At 43.1% G+C, this 15,448-nt stretch overlaps 1 protein-coding gene across 6 annotated transcripts in view; it reads left to right on the forward strand.

Annotated features, from left to right (window-relative positions):
* RNF213 (ring finger protein 213) overlaps positions 1–15,448 on the forward strand; it is a 122,235-nt gene that overhangs the window by 76,177 nt on the left and 30,610 nt on the right. For all 6 annotated transcript variants that reach the window (XM_044938663.2, XM_044938659.2, XM_045164766.1 and 3 more), the window contains 12 exons: positions 336–472; positions 877–972; positions 2,032–2,150; positions 4,450–4,569; positions 5,076–5,218; positions 5,763–5,898; positions 6,168–6,306; positions 8,910–9,101; positions 9,839–9,984; positions 11,183–11,337; positions 12,520–12,726; positions 13,062–13,243. In XM_044938663.2, coding sequence (XP_044794598.2) covers positions 336–472; positions 877–972; positions 2,032–2,150; positions 4,450–4,569; positions 5,076–5,218; positions 5,763–5,898; positions 6,168–6,306; positions 8,910–9,101; positions 9,839–9,984; positions 11,183–11,337; positions 12,520–12,726; positions 13,062–13,243 — 1,772 coding nt within the window. The remainder of the gene's footprint in view (positions 1–335; positions 473–876; positions 973–2,031; positions 2,151–4,449; positions 4,570–5,075; positions 5,219–5,762; positions 5,899–6,167; positions 6,307–8,909; positions 9,102–9,838; positions 9,985–11,182; positions 11,338–12,519; positions 12,727–13,061; positions 13,244–15,448) is intronic.

Below are 15,448 nucleotides of genomic sequence, written 5' to 3' on the forward strand. Positions count from 1 at the left end.
AGTGGTATTTGTTCTGAGCGCTAAGGTATCATCACAAGCAGGGTTCAAAGCAGGAAAAGATGTTGGAATCTAGGAAGAAGATTCAAAGGCATCTTAGGGGCAGGATGAGTCTTCTCTCCAATACCTTTGATCCTGTAGGTTCTGTTTGCCTCAGCACCACCTCACGTTAGAAAACTCCTCTGGGTTTGGATTCCCAGTTGGATCTGTGTACCAACTGCACAATGAGGAGCCCATAGAAGATATTTGCTGAGTATCCTCATGTTTCTTGGATCTGAATCTAGGAGACAACGCTTTCTTGCATTCCACGGAATAATTTTAATTTCCTGCCTTTGCAGATCACTACGTTCTCCAGGCTGCTAACCAGTCATGACTGTGAACTTTTAGAATCAGAAGTAAAGGACTGGGCTGTGAAACTCACCATCCTGTCACTGCAGCAGTTTGACACTGAGTACTCTTTCCTCAAGGAAGTTCGGTGAGGATCCCTGCCCTCCCCTCCTGCTCCTCTCCCTCCTCAGGATCGACCACTTTGTATTTCATATGTGTGACTATTAACCACTGGTGTTTTCTAACCAGCTTGGCTAGTGAACCTTGAGAACATGTGACTCTGAAAAGGATGCGTTTTACTTCTCCAAGTGTCCTGATCTCTGTTATCCTCTGTGAAAACATCCTTTTTGAATCCAGCATCCTTATGTCTCATTAGGAGGCATCTATTGGGGCTTTTTTCTCTCTCCACTGGAATGTCTACTCACCTTACAGAGGAAAATCCCACTTGAATAGTTTTCCTATATACCCCTTGTGTTTCCCATCACTTTGGAGAATATTATCACCAACTTTTAGGACAGAAAACTCACTTGGATAATTTCCTTTTTCTTTCAGAAACTGCTTAGCTCACACAGCCAGTTGTAAAATCCTTGTTATTCAAACAGATTTTGAAGATGGAAGTCAGAGTGCTCAGCTCATTGCCTCAGCAAAGTATGTTTTTTTCTTTTTCTCAGAAACTACATAGGATACCCCAAATTTATTCAGGAGCTCCTAAAGAATTTCTTCCTTAAAAACTGTATAGTATCAGAATAAACTTAGAAATAAAAATTATTCTCCATTTTTATTCCCCTAAATATGGACTAGAGAAACCAAGAGAGAAAGGCTCTTAACAATGGAAAAATAGCCAATGCAAGAAGTATAAAATAACAGAATATTAGCAGGATATAAGAGAGTATCCTTGAAACATATTTTAGTTGACATGATTTGGTCATTATTCATTTTAAACTATGTGATATGAATTTACTGCAAGTTCGGGGGCCTTCAGTTCAGTTCAGTCACTCAGTCGTGTCCAACTCTTTGCGACCCCATGAATTGCAGCATGCCAGGCCTCCCTGTCCATCACCAACTCCCGGAATTCACTCATACTCATATCCATCGAGTCAGTGATGCCATCCAGCCATCTCATCCTCTGTCGTCCCCTTCTCCTTCTGCCCCTCAGGGGCCTTAATGGTATTTAAATGCTTTCAGTTATATTTATTTGACAGCTTTAAGTTGTTTGTAGTGGAAATTTGATGCTTTTAGAATTAACTGCATCCCCTTATTACTTGATGTTAAAATAAAAGTAATTTTTGGACCTTCCAAAGCATTGGAAGGCATATTTCATATCATGATTGTCTTTGTCCTTTGGTTGTCCACAGAAGTCTGTTTCTTGAAATGGACAAGAACACTACCCTTATCCTGAGTAGCATCTGACCAAGCTTATTAAGTGTTATAAGAGAGGGTTCCTATTCAATAAAAAATGCCATTTCGAAGAAGAGGAACACAGGAATGGGAGAAAGAAATGAGACTATTTAGAGAAGTCTTGTCCCTGTTCTCTTGTAAGAGAATAAAAAGCATGAAGGTGTGAAATTTATTTATAGTTAAAAACAAAGTGAGATGAAACTTTACCTCTTTGAGGACACCCTTCAGCCATTTTGCAATGTTCATTTTGTTTATTTTCTTTGTTTTTTTGTTTTGTCTTGTCTTTGCTTTTTTTCGTTTTTAAAACAGGTATTCTGCTATAAATGAAATCAATAAGATACAAGGAGATAAGAACTATATCTTAGTCTATTTTATCACAAAACTGTCCCGGATGGGAAGTGGAACGTCCTATGTAGGATTCCATGGAGGTAGGACCAAAATATTTGTGAATATGTTTGTATAATAATATTTAAGTTATTTCTAATTTGGTCCTGTGGTGGTGGTGGTTTAGTCACTAAGACATGTCCAACTCTTGTGACCCCATGGACTGTAGCCCACCAGGCTCCTGTGTCCCTAGGATTTTCCAGGAATGGGTTGCCATTTCCATCTCCAGGGTATCTTCCCGACCCTGGGATCAAACCTACGTCTGCTGCATTGCAGGCAGTCTCCTACATTGCTGCTGATTCTTTCCCCAAGCCACTGTTTGGTCCTATGATGTACAAAGTCTAATATTAGAAGATTAATGTTAATCTCAGTGGTCTTTCCAGGTGGCTCAGTGGTAAAGAATCTGCCTGCTAATGCAGGAGACACAGGAGATGCAGGTTGGATCTCTGGGTTGGGAAGATTGCCTGGAGGAAGAAATGGCAACCCACTCCATTTCCTTGCCTGGGAAATTTCCAGAAAATTACTGTCCATGGAAAATTTCCATGGACAGAGGAGCCTGACAGGCTACAATCCATGGGGTTGCAAAGAGTTAGACACAAGTGAGTGACTGAGCACACACACATAATCTCAACTGTATTTGTTTCAAATGCAATTAGATTTCTTAAAGCTGCTGCTGCTGCTAAGTCGCTTCAGTCGTGTCCGACTCTGTGCAACCGCATAGACCGCCTCCCACCAGGCTCCCCCGTCCCTGGGATTCTCCAGGCAAGAACACTGGAGCGGGTTGCCATTTCCTTCTCCAATGAGTGAAACTGAAAAGTGAAAGTGAAGTTGCTCAGTCGTGTCTGACTCTTAGAGACCTCATGGACTGCAGCCTACCAGGCTCCTCCGTCCATGGGATTTTCCAGGCAAGAGTACTGGCGTGGGGTGCCATTGCCTTCTCCTTTCTTAAAGCTGATTGATGCAAAAAAAACAAAAAACACTTCATCTTCAGACTCCTACTACAGCATACAATACCTCATTTCATTATTTGTTGATACATGCTTGATTAATCTCTGGTTCCTCCCCTTTTACTATATGGATAATGCAGAGAGATATTTCCCACTAGCATTGTTCTGAATGTGTGGATACTTAACGCCTGCTTCTGGGGCCAGAAAATGCTGTCTTAAATCTCTCTTGTTCCTGATGAGGACTCAGCAGACGTTTGCTGCGTAGGCACACCTTGTTCACTTGCACTTTGCTTTGTTGCACTCCGCAGACCTGCAGTTCTGACAAACTGAAGGCTCGTGCCAAGCCTTTCAGTGCCATTTTTCGGAAGGCCTTTGCTCACGTCATGTCTCTGAATTATCTCATGTGTTTGAGATAATTCTCAAAATATTTCAAGCATTTTCATTATTGTATGTGCTATGGTGACCTGCAATCAGTGACCTTTTGTGTTACTACTATGACTAGATGAAAGCTAGGATGATGGTTAGCATTTTGAGCAATATAGTATTTTTTGGTTGTTTTCTTTTGTGTGTGTGCAGTACAGTATTTTTATTTGTTTACTTTTGGCTGCCGTGGGTCTTCATTGCTATGCGTGGGCTTTCTCTAGTTGTGGTGCTCAGACTTACTATGGTGGCTTCTCTTATCACAGTGCGCTGGTCTAGGGTGCACGGGCTCAGTAGTCCTGATGCACAGGCGTAGTGGCCCTGAGGCGTGTGTAATCTTCCCAGACCAGGGACTGAACCTGTGTCTCCTGCTTTGGCAGGTGGATTCTTTACAATTGGACCACAAGGAATGTCCCAAGTATTTTTTAATTAAGGCATGTACATCGTGTTTTGAGACATAATGGTATTACATACTTAATAAAATACAGTGTAGTATAAACAACATTTTTATAGATGCTGTGAAACCAAAAAACTTGTGTGGTTTGATTTATTGTAATATTGAATCTCCAAGGAATCTCCTGTATGAGAAAATTGGTATTCTAGCAAATGGGCAAATAATAGTTTAGGTTAATAATTTCATAGTTAATAAGAGGCAAACCTTGCTGGTGTCTCATACCCCTCTACTGATTACGATACAGAAAGTTTAATAATACATTTATAAAAATAATAAGCCTCTTCTAAATACTTTTTTATATTAGTCATTTCAGTTCTTAAAACTGATTTTGATGCTAAAGTTGTTAACATCTGTAGCATGACATCTATATGTTTCCTGTGTATATTCAAGGGATTAGACTTTAGGATACAAATCATTCATTCAATAGTATGTTAAAACGTCAGGACAATGGTGTATCCCTGCTTACAACTGTCAGGAAGAAACCAGAGGACACAGGGAAGATTCTGGGGCTTGTTTTCCCAGGGCTGTGGCATTCTGTGCACATCGACGACCTCCGGAGATCCACAGTCATGGTTTCAGACATAACTAAACTGCAGGATGTGGCCATCAGCCAGCTGTTTAAACCACAAGATCTCCCTAAGGGTGAGTCTGGAGAAAAGGTCCTCGGGGAGGTAGGATGGTGGGAGCGGAAGGCCAGGAGGTGTGCACTCTGCTGCGAGGACAGATGCTTAGGCTACTGTCCCCCAGTCCAACACCTTCCCCTTGGCAAGAGCTCGGGACACATTTGCTGAACTGAGTATTGATGAATCCAGGGCACTGTCTGCTGCTTCCAAGGCCAGGAGAAGACAGTATTTCCACAAGGTCTTTGCAGGTGCCTGTGGAACATGTCAGATTCTGTTTACCCTGGCTTCTGGATCAGCCTTCTGAGCCCAGGATGGAAGCTCGGGTTGCCACTGGTGGACCACATCCAGTGGGTGAATGGAGGCTGATCTGTGTGACTGATGGTCTGTCCTTTGGAGCCCCTTCCTGAGGCTGGTGCCAGGGAAACCCGGATAGATCCCCAGCACACAATGCACACGATGTTGCCAGCGTTCCCCACCACCACTTCTGCCTCTGAACAGTAGCTCCATTGTTTTACTTCTTTGCAGTGGAGGTGGGACGCCGAGCCCAAGAAGATGGTGAGGAGGTGATGGAAACTGAGGCGGTCACATCACAGCAAGTGGCAGAGGTAAAAATGGAGACAGAAAGTCCTGAGACAAGTGATAGCCCAGGCTTCGGACCAGAACATGATGTAAGTTCTCACTCTTTCTATCCCTCTAAGCCCTCGGGCTGTGGGCTCCGCTTCCTTAGACTTACATCCAGGGGTCCGAGGAGTGGACTCAGATGGCCTGGGCTCAGCCCAGCACTCCTCTCCCTGCCTCTGTGAGTGCAGCTGAGATCACCAGCAGCAGACCTGACCTTGGCTTTTCCTGGTGTCCCCTGAACAGTTTTGTTCTGTTGCTTGACCACTGACAAGGTCCCCAGGCACATAGGATGTCTTGTAGTGGATTTTTTTTTTTTGGCTGAACGACATTGCTTGCAGGGTCTTATTAATAGTTCCCTGACCAGGGATTGAGCCAGGCCCATGGCAGTGAAAGTGCAAAGTCCTAATCACTGGACCTCCAGGGAATTCCCTCACAGTGGTTCTCAGGGGAACTTGACGAGGGCATGAGGTGGGAGCTTGGGCAGGAGGAAAACTGCCCCTGCACCCAGTGCCTGGACCTCATCTCTGGCATCACCTGGCTTTTCTTGACGTGTAAGTAGCAGAAATGGAAGGCTTGATTGTCTGTCAACAGATGCAGATCCTGGACACCACCAGGCTGCTGAGAAGCTGTATTCAGGGCGCGGTGGGCATGCTCAGAGACCAGAACGAGGACCGTCAGCGCAGCGTTCGGAGGGTGTCCATCCTCCTCAGCCTCCTAGACGAAGACGGTGAGTACAGAGGTGTGGGAGCCCCTCTTGTCCACACCCCAGCCTGGGCTTCTCCTTCGGTCCCTGAGTCATCCCCCTGCTGTAGCTCTCCATGGCTCCCAGAAGCAGCTGGCTCTCTGGCAATCTATGCAGGCCTCTGGGATTTCTGTAGACTCGGCCTGGCCAAAGGAGACGGGCTTCCCTTCCTGCTGGGATGGGTTCGGGATGCTGAGCCCACCGCTTGATGCCCAGGGATGTGCTGAATGCACGTCTGCTCTGGTTTTCCACAGCCACTTTCTTGCTGGTCGCTAAGATGCGCCTCTACGTCCTTTTAATGAAGCAGGAAGAGAACGCCATCTGCAATGTGAAGGACTGGGTGGTGAGGGCGGCCTCCAATCAGGACGCTCTACAGGAGGCCGGCACGTTCAGGTACCGCCAGGAAAGGAAGCCCCAGAGGCGGGGAGGGGCTGGGCACAAGGCTCTCCAAGCTGAGGGGCCGCTTCCTTCCAAACCTCTGAGAAATTCAGAGCCATCAACTTTTTTTCCCCCGAAGAGCACAAGATAGTCTGGGTGGTAAGTTGTATGGGGTTTGCTCGACTCTTTTCTGTACTTTTGTGTGTTTAAATTTTTTCATAGCAAAACCCAAAACAAACAGAAACCAGAACATCTGTTCTTATCAGATGTCAACTTTTACCACCATGTTCATCACCATAGACATGGGTGCCCTTTTAGGCTGGTAAATTAAAGAGATGATAGATATGTAGGGGAGGGAAGGACGTTTTTGTCCTAGACCTCCTGCATGAAGTTATTTGATAACCACGAAAATAAGACCCAAAGTATTCACTTATTGTCCGTGGTCTTTTTTCTACAAACCTTGATGCTGTGCTCAAGACTAGTCCATGCCAACCTGTATGGCTGAGGTAGAGGCTATTGCTCTGCGTCCCGTAGTGGGCAGTGGGAGATGCCGCCCACCCCATCTGCAAGGTCGTCTAAGACCTGGGACTTCACCAATCTGGCCCTTAGTTTCTTTGACTCCCAGAGAACGCTTGACTCGTCCAGAGGCTTGGATTCTGAGGGGATGTATCTCCACACTGTTGGCAAGAAGGACATGTGGGAATATCTAGGTTGAATGGACCATGTGAGCTTACTGATGCTGGTTTTGTAACTGTAGGGCTTTTCTGCTTCTATGTTTTTCTCTAGTTATTTTTCATTTCTTTCCCTGTTGTACCTTCTGAAGGATCAGATTTGGATCTGGAATTATTTTTGTTTCTCTTGGTTCCTCTGTATGGATTTTAGATAAATGCTTCTTAAAAATCTATACTTTCTATGTACCCTTGACACCACCCCTTCACTTACTGAACTTCCTACATTTGCTGGTGTTCACAGGGCTTCCCAGGTGACACTAGTGGTAAAGAACGTGCCTGCCAACGCAGGAGACGTAAGAGATATAGGTTCGATCCCTGGATCGGGAAGATCCCTTGGAGGAGGGCATGGCAATCCACTCCAGTATTCTTGTCTGGAGGATCCCATGGACAGAGGAGCCTGGTGGGCTACAGTCTATAGGGTCACAAAAAGTCATACACAACTGAAGTGATTTAGATAAAGACATGCTTTCTTGTTTAATGTAAAGTGAAATGAGTTTACTTTGGTTTCTTTATTATAGTCTATTCACAACTGATTTTCTTCAAATGACATACTTTTCAAGTGAATTTGGTCATTCTTTTATTTATTTATAGAGTATACATGACTTGTTCTGGAAAACAAGTATGTAACAAAATAAAACAATACTACTTGGCCTTTTCAATGAACGAATTCCAGTCTATTAGAGATAAAATTAAGGACCTTTCAAGTTCTGCCTCTAATCTTCAGTTCAGTTCAGTTCATTCACTTTGTCATGTCCGACGCTTTGTGACCCCATGTATCGCAGCACACCTGTCCATCACCAACTCCCGAAGTCCACCCAAACCTATGTCCATTGAGTCAGTGATGCCATCCAACCATCTCATCCTCTGTCATCCCCTTCTCCTCCTGCCCTCAATCTTTCCAAGCATCAGGGTCTTTTCAAATGAGTCAGCTCGTCACATCAGGTGGCCAAAGTATTGGAGTTTCAGCTTCAACATCAGTCCTTCCAATGAATATTCAGGACTGATTTCCTTTAGGATGGACTGGTTGGATCTCCTTGCAATACAAGGGACTCTCAAGAGTCTTCTCCAACACCACACTTCAAAAGCATCAATTTTTCAGTGCTCAGCTTTCTTTATAGTCCAACTCTCACATCCATACATGACCACTGGAAAAACCATAGCCTTGACTAGATGGACCTTTGTTGACAAAGTAATGGCTCTGCTTTTTAATATGCTGTCTAGTTTGGTCATAACTTTCCTTCCAAGGAGTAAGTGTCTTTTAATTTCATGGCTGCAATCACCATCTGCAGTGATTTTGGAGCCCCCAAAAATAAAGTCAGCCATTGTTTCCACTGTTTCCCCATCTATTTCCCATGAAGTGATGGGACTGGATGCCATGATCTTAGTTTTCTGAATGTTGAGCTTTAAGCCAACTTTTTCCCTCTCCTCTTTGACGTTCATCAAGAGGCTCTTTAATTCTTCTTAAGTTTCTGCCATAAGGGTGGTGTCATCTGCATATCTGAGGTTATTGATATTTCTCTCGGCAATCTTGATTCCAGCTTGTGCTTCCTCCAGCCAAGCGTTTCTCATGATGTACTCTGCATATAAGTTAAGCCGGGTGACAATATACAGCCCTGACGTACTCCTTTACCTATTTGGAACCAGTCTGTTGTTCCATGTCCAGTTCTCACTGTTGCTTCCTGACCTGCCTCTAATCTTAGTTTGATTTAATCTCTTCTAGTACTTAAAAATGATGTAAAAAACATGAAAAACACAGCTTTAGTGTGGGTATAATAGAGCAGATGTTTTGTTACTGCCATGAAGGCACAAAATATGAAAAGGATATGGGCGTCCCAGTATGGTCTGTGGTCCTTCTAACCTGAGTGGACTTGTCTCTCCCACACACAGGCAGACCCTCTGGAAGCGGGTCCAGGGTGCTGTGACTCCCCTGCTGGCGAGCGTGATCTCCTGCGTGGACAGGGACGGCAACCTTGAGCTGCTGGTCAGCCCACATTCTCCGTCCTGGGCGAGAGATCTTTGGATGTTTATTTTCCGTGACGTTAAACTTCTGAACATTCCTCTTGTGACAATTGATACAAGGTGAATAGAAGACTTTCTTTTCTTGGGAAGGGAAATAAACCCATAACGTAGCAGCAAACTTAATAGGCTCTCCCAGATGTTTGATGAAATATTAGTATGGATTTTAGAATCACATTGAAGTTGGCCCTTTTTGTAACCTCAAGGGCATGACAACAGTAACAAAGCGTTGACACAATTCTGAAAAATTCTTGCTTCATTCTTGATTTTCTTCATTTCCTTGTGCTCAGAGCACCCTTTGCAGTTAAAATGGCCCAGTTTCACCTCATCTGCAGGGGAAGCTGCATGTAAGGGAGCATTTATGTTGTTTTTCCTGTTCCTCCTGCCAATGGCAGGAACCGCAGAGCCGGTCCCTAGGCCTGATCTTATGTAACTCAAGCTCAGCTAGCCTACCAAAACTTTGCTTGGCTTTTAGGTGGCTCTGATTCTCTGCACAGGTATAGGGCAAGAGTGGGTTCAGACATCACCAGACTGGTTCTGCCCAAGATTTCAAGCAGCTTTCCAACTGTGGTTTGTCTTTGTTTTGTCTGTAAAACCCAGTGATGATATAAGATCATCCTTCAGTTCTTTTATAGTATAAAAATGAGCTGTTCAGTAGACCAGGAGGCTGTCTTTGCAGCCCACTAAGCCTCCCAGTACTTGAAGATGAAGAGGAATTGGCGTCAGAAGCAGATCTCATCTGCGTCTTGAGTGCCATCTCAGTAACCACTTAATTCTAGTCCTCGTTTGGCCTGTTGCAGGTCTAAAGGAGAGATGTCCTACATCGTGGTGCAGAACTACATGAACCTCCCAGAGAAGGCGTCCAATAGTGTCCCATTCAGCTGGAGAATCAAGGACTATCTGGAGGAGTTGTGGGTCCACACTCAGTACATCACAGGAGATGCAGGTGAGCCCAGCAGTTGTGGGAGGGGATGTGTTCTACAGGAGGAGACCCTGATACCCTGTCATAGGGCATCACCTCCATTTGAGTCCTGGACAACTAGGACACCAGGATGTCTGGCTGAGCCCCTCTCAGCAAGTGCCAGTGACCACAGTAGTACCTTTGCCCAGACCGAGCCATCATTGTCCTCCATTGCTCTGTGGTCATATGCCAAGTCATCTGGCCACAGGCATTCCAGGAAAACCCCAATGGTCACACACCACTTTTGGGAATGTCATCTTTCATACGTGAAGTAGTCTTTTCAAAGTTTATGTATAGCTTTGTTTTTTTTTTAATTATGGCGATCATTTCATAAGATAGGCAGACATCAGATCACTGAAAGTAACATGGTACATTGACTACAGTTCAATCTTTAAATAAAGGCCAGATGTCTTTTAAAAAATTCATGTCAAAATACTTGAAGATGAACTTAGATTTCTCGATAAGCTTTCTGTCACTCTTTCTGAACAAACTCAAAACAATCTCTCTCTTGAGGAGAGCGTATTTCTCTTTTTCATACCCTATCAAAAACTGACCCTACTGTTCTATGATAGCACATGACTTGGGGGCCAGCACCCCATCCGCTAGAAGGCAGGTCTTTTTGGTCTGAGCAGCATTTGACCCAACTCCCGGCAGGCAGCCCACTTGTTCCTGGTTCACTTTGGTCCTGGGCTCCCGAAGCACTTTACAACTTGTGGAAATATTGGTCTACCCCAGATTGTATTCTCTTTAGGGCTAGCTAGGCTTTTATGGGGGCTTCCCAGGTGGCACTAGTGGTAAAGACCCCACTTGCCAATGCAGGAGACATAAGAGAAATTGGTTCGATCCCTGGGTTGGAAAGACCCCCTGGAGGAGGGCATGGCACCCTACTCCAGTATTCTTGCCTGGAGAATCCCATGGACAGAGGAACCTTGCAGGCTACAGTCCATGGGGACGCAAAGGTCAGACATGACTGAAGCGACTTCTTAGCACACACGCAGGCTTTTATGACCAGAACAGAGCATTCCTTCTGACTTTGTTCCTGTTATTTCACTGGAAAATATCTGAAGTGTCCAGAAATGAAGCTAAAAAGGCGTTTGGTGGGTAAGGGGAGTCCTAGTCACCATCGCCACCCCAGTGGGTCTCTCTCCCTCCCCGCCCCACCGCCCCCTGCCCTTCCCCGCAGGACTGGCAGAGAAGTTACTAGAACTCTTTCAGAAGACCCCACTGGGAAGTTTTCTTGCTCAGCTCACAGTGGACCAGCGGCAGGAGCTTCTTCAGTGTTACCTGAAAGATTTCCTTCTCTTGACCATGAGAGTGTCCACTTGGGAACAGTTAAACGTAAGTACTGACTCGCGGTCAGGCAAGGCTGGCGTAAGTGGACAAAATACCAACATGGGACTTCCTCCACTGCCGGAGCTGCAATGTCTGTGGAACAGAATGTGGCCCAAGAGGAGAGTGGTGTGAGAAAATGCCACTCACACCTTCAGAACCCTCGAGGCTGGACACTTACCCCACCTCTCAGCACCCCTAAAGCATGGAGATTTTAGTAACAGGAAGACCTCCAATTTCCTGTGATGCTTTCTTTTTAAATGTTTAGTTTTTATGGAGGAAAACTAGGTAAATATTTAACTGATCATAGCAAGTTAATAATAAGAGTAACTGAAATTTCAATGGAAATATTGGAGATTTCAAACTTCAGTACATAAAAAAGGAAACTGGCAGTTTTGAGAACGTACAACTAGCATAATTAAGGGTTAATAAAGTGTTCTTAGGAACCAATAAGAACATCCCCTAATCTTTAAAAACGAATGAAAGTTATAAGTTGACTATTAACAGAATAATTATACAGATGTCCAGAAAACAGAGGAGACTTCTCAGCCTCACTAGTAAATCAACAAGGCATGAACAACTTTCAGCTACCATCATTTTTGTCTATGTGGCAAAACTGGTTTTTTAAAAATGGCCAGAAGTTCCTCCAGTGCCAAAGGTGGTGTGAACAGCATGGTGGTTCTGTAAACCACTGGGGTGAAGGGAGAACTTCTGAATAAAATCTGAACTGGTGATTTGATCTTGAGAACATTATCAGAGATGTGGACAAATATTTTATTCATAGGAATGTTCTTTTCAGTTCTATTTCTATAAAAATGGAAAATTTGAAACAATTTACTTGTCAAAACGTGAGGGTTGGACAAGTTAAAGTACAGCCATTTGATTGGTATTGTGCAGCCATTAAAAACAATGTTCTTCAGGTGTGCTTGTGATAGAGCAATGCTTGTGAAGTGGAAAAAGATCAGGAATATATTGTGACACTAATCTGGGGACCAGTGGGAGAAGAGGTATGGATCTAGAAATGTCTAGAAGGGATAACACCAAGAAGTAAATGTGGGATACTAGTAGTGTGCATGGTTTTTAATTTTCTTTTTTGTCATTTTTGAATGGTTCTCATTTTCCACAAGCAAAATGTAGCTTTTTAAAAAATACTTTACAAATAATATAATAAAAGCTTGTTTTTCATCCCAGGTTCTGCAGATGGCTCTGTGGTCCTGCATCAATCAGCTGAATGCAGGAAGGCCAGAGGAAGAGGTCTCCTTACCATTAGTGCACCTCGCCTACCACCGTTTCAGAAACCGGCTACAGAACTTCTCCAGGATCTTGACCATCCACCCTCCAATTCTACTAAGCCTTACGAAAGGCACACAGAACCACAACTGGGCTGGACGTGAGATGGTATGGCCCGTCTTAGGGATCTTTCGTGCCTGTAGCCCAGCTTGGCCTCCTCAAGCAAGTGTGGAGGGAGGGGTGCTCCCACCACCACCCTGGGAAGGGGAAGCTTATGGGCCTTGTTCCAACCGGGAGACATCTTCACCAGCACACATGTCAGTGTGGCTTCTCAGTTAGAATACATCTAACTCATGGCTCCTCGATCCCAAGACAATGAAAGAGGAAGCTCCAAGCCTGGAACACAAGAAAAACACCCAGGACCTCCGATTTAAGGTTTAGAGCAGCCCAGTGGGGGTCGGGGGACAGACTGCTCAGTCATGGGCCTGTTCTCTGCTCCCCAGAGCCTGGATGTGTTGGCAGCAGTGGCCTGTGCTGAAATGCTGACGGAAAACCTCCTGAAGCCCAGTCCCCAAGCTTGGTTACAGACTGTGAAGAATCTTTCCATGCCACTGGAGCTCCTCTGCTCAGAAGGGTACATGCAGGACTGTGGGATGATGACCAGAGACTTCATCAGGGGCGTCAGGTAAGACCCAGGAGGCCCAGGCACATCAGAGAGAGAGGGCAGATGTTCCTATTGCTGGAAGTGGGCCTTTCCTCATTCATTCTATAACATCTGTGGAAACCTACTTAAACGCCAGGCATCGCAATGATCCTAGAAAAACAGAGGAGAGAACTGAGCATTCAGGGAATGCACAGAGTGATGGGGGTGATACAGAGGTGAGCGGATTATTACGATCCTGCGGGAGAAGGAGCAGCTGCAGAGGACCCCAGCAGGGTGACAGAGAAAAGGCATGCACTCGGGGTAGACTTCCCAGAGGACAAGTCCTGGGCTGGCCTTTAAGGGCGAGGTGGGAGTCACCAGACGTGGGCAGAGACATAGAACTTGAGTTGTCTGAGCTGGGAGTCTGTGGGGAGGAGAAAGACAGAAGTGGGTAGAGGTCAGGGAGAACATCACAAAGGGCTTCTACCTAATTCACTTACCTTCTCACCTGCTCCTTCTTTTCCTCTTTCTTTTTTATTTTTTAAATTATGAAAGTATGATAACACATTTACAGGAGATTTGGAAGATACAGAACAAAGTTATACGTAGTTCCACCATATATTACAATTATTTCTTAAGTAGATTAATTAAGATTTTTAGTTGTAGTTTCAATATCAAACTCTCAAAAATTAATAGAATGAATATGCAGAAAAGTAAAAAAATACAGTAGATCTGAAAAGCACCATGAACCAATTCAACATAATAAAGTTTTTTGTAATTTTCACACAACAGTAGGATACAAATTCTATTCAAGTTCCCATAGACTGTAAACTAAGAGACATTAGAACATATCCAAGGTGTGAAAACTTCATGGTCTAAAGGTATTGAAACATGAAAACGGTAAACATCTTTTACTATTGTGATTATATAACTATTATTTATTCACTTAATACCATTGTTATGATAGGTCAACAGAAAATAATAGAGTTCTATATCAGTAAAACTACCATGTAATAGAAAAACCTGTAATACTTTTTAAAATCCAGAGGCATATCAGAATTATCTTGGAATTTTTTGAAAAATACAAATGCCCATGTTTTGCTTTTTTCTCCAGAGTTCCAGATGTGTTTCTAATGATTATCCATGTTTAAAAACAATTGGATTATATGATGATTTTTACTTTTGTCTAGTTTGTTTCACTTTTTCTATTTCATATTCAATGCTCCTGTTTCATTTAGTTTATGTTTTCCAATTTCTGTCTCTTGTTTATTGTTCTTTCTTAAGCCTTGATCTAGCATAGGAAAAAAAGTTTTGTACATACACAGATATGTATATGTATATATAAACATAGTATGTATAATTAAAATATGTATTTTAGAGACATGAATTTTTGCTTAGCAAAAAAATTTATGACATTTTGATTCCACTTGTTTAACTTAATACAAAGAGAATGCTAGATATCTAATATTTATTCACCATAACGTTGATATACTTCCATGTATTTTGGCCTCTAATATTCTTGCTTAAAGACTAGAAAGTTTATTATCTTAGTGAGTTAAATTTTTTTTGAATGAAGCTTTGAACTTCTAATCCAATTCTGAGAATATAAAGAAATACCATATTGTAAAAAAAAGAAAAAAAAAAAGGCAGGAAATTAACATGTGATACAGTATTACTAAGTACAGATTTTGTTCAAATTTTGCAAAATTTTAGGTTAGTGTCCATTATTAGTTTTCGTATCTTATTCAAGATTCCACATTGTATTCAGTTGCTTCAGCTGCATACAACAAATTCTGAGAAATTCCCTTTTCACTTTTATTGTGTTACAGATATTTTCTAATTTTCCTTGTTATGGCTTCTTATATACATCTACCATTTAAAAGTGGACATTTAATTTCCAAATACATGGGGTTTTTTAAGTATCTTTGATATTAATTTCTCACTTTCATATTTCTCATTTAAATCTTTTATTCTCTGCAATCACCCTCTGTGTTTTTCTAGTCTTCTAGTTTTCCTGAGGCTTTCAGTGGCTAAGTCAAAGATTTCTGTTGATAAATGTCACATTGCACTTGAAAATATGTGGGTTATTTTCAAATATTTTTTGATATTGATTTCTAATATAATTCCACAGTGATAAGAGAACAGTCTCTCTATGATTTCAATACTTTAAGATCTGCTCCTTTTCTTAACTTTCAACTCCTGTGCCTTGAAACTACCTCCCTGCACCTCTGCCTTCTGTCTCAGGTG

This window comes from Bubalus bubalis, chromosome 3 (assembly GCF_019923935.1).
Source record: "Bubalus bubalis isolate 160015118507 breed Murrah chromosome 3, NDDB_SH_1, whole genome shotgun sequence".
Lineage (NCBI taxonomy): Eukaryota > Metazoa > Chordata > Mammalia > Artiodactyla > Bovidae > Bubalus > Bubalus bubalis.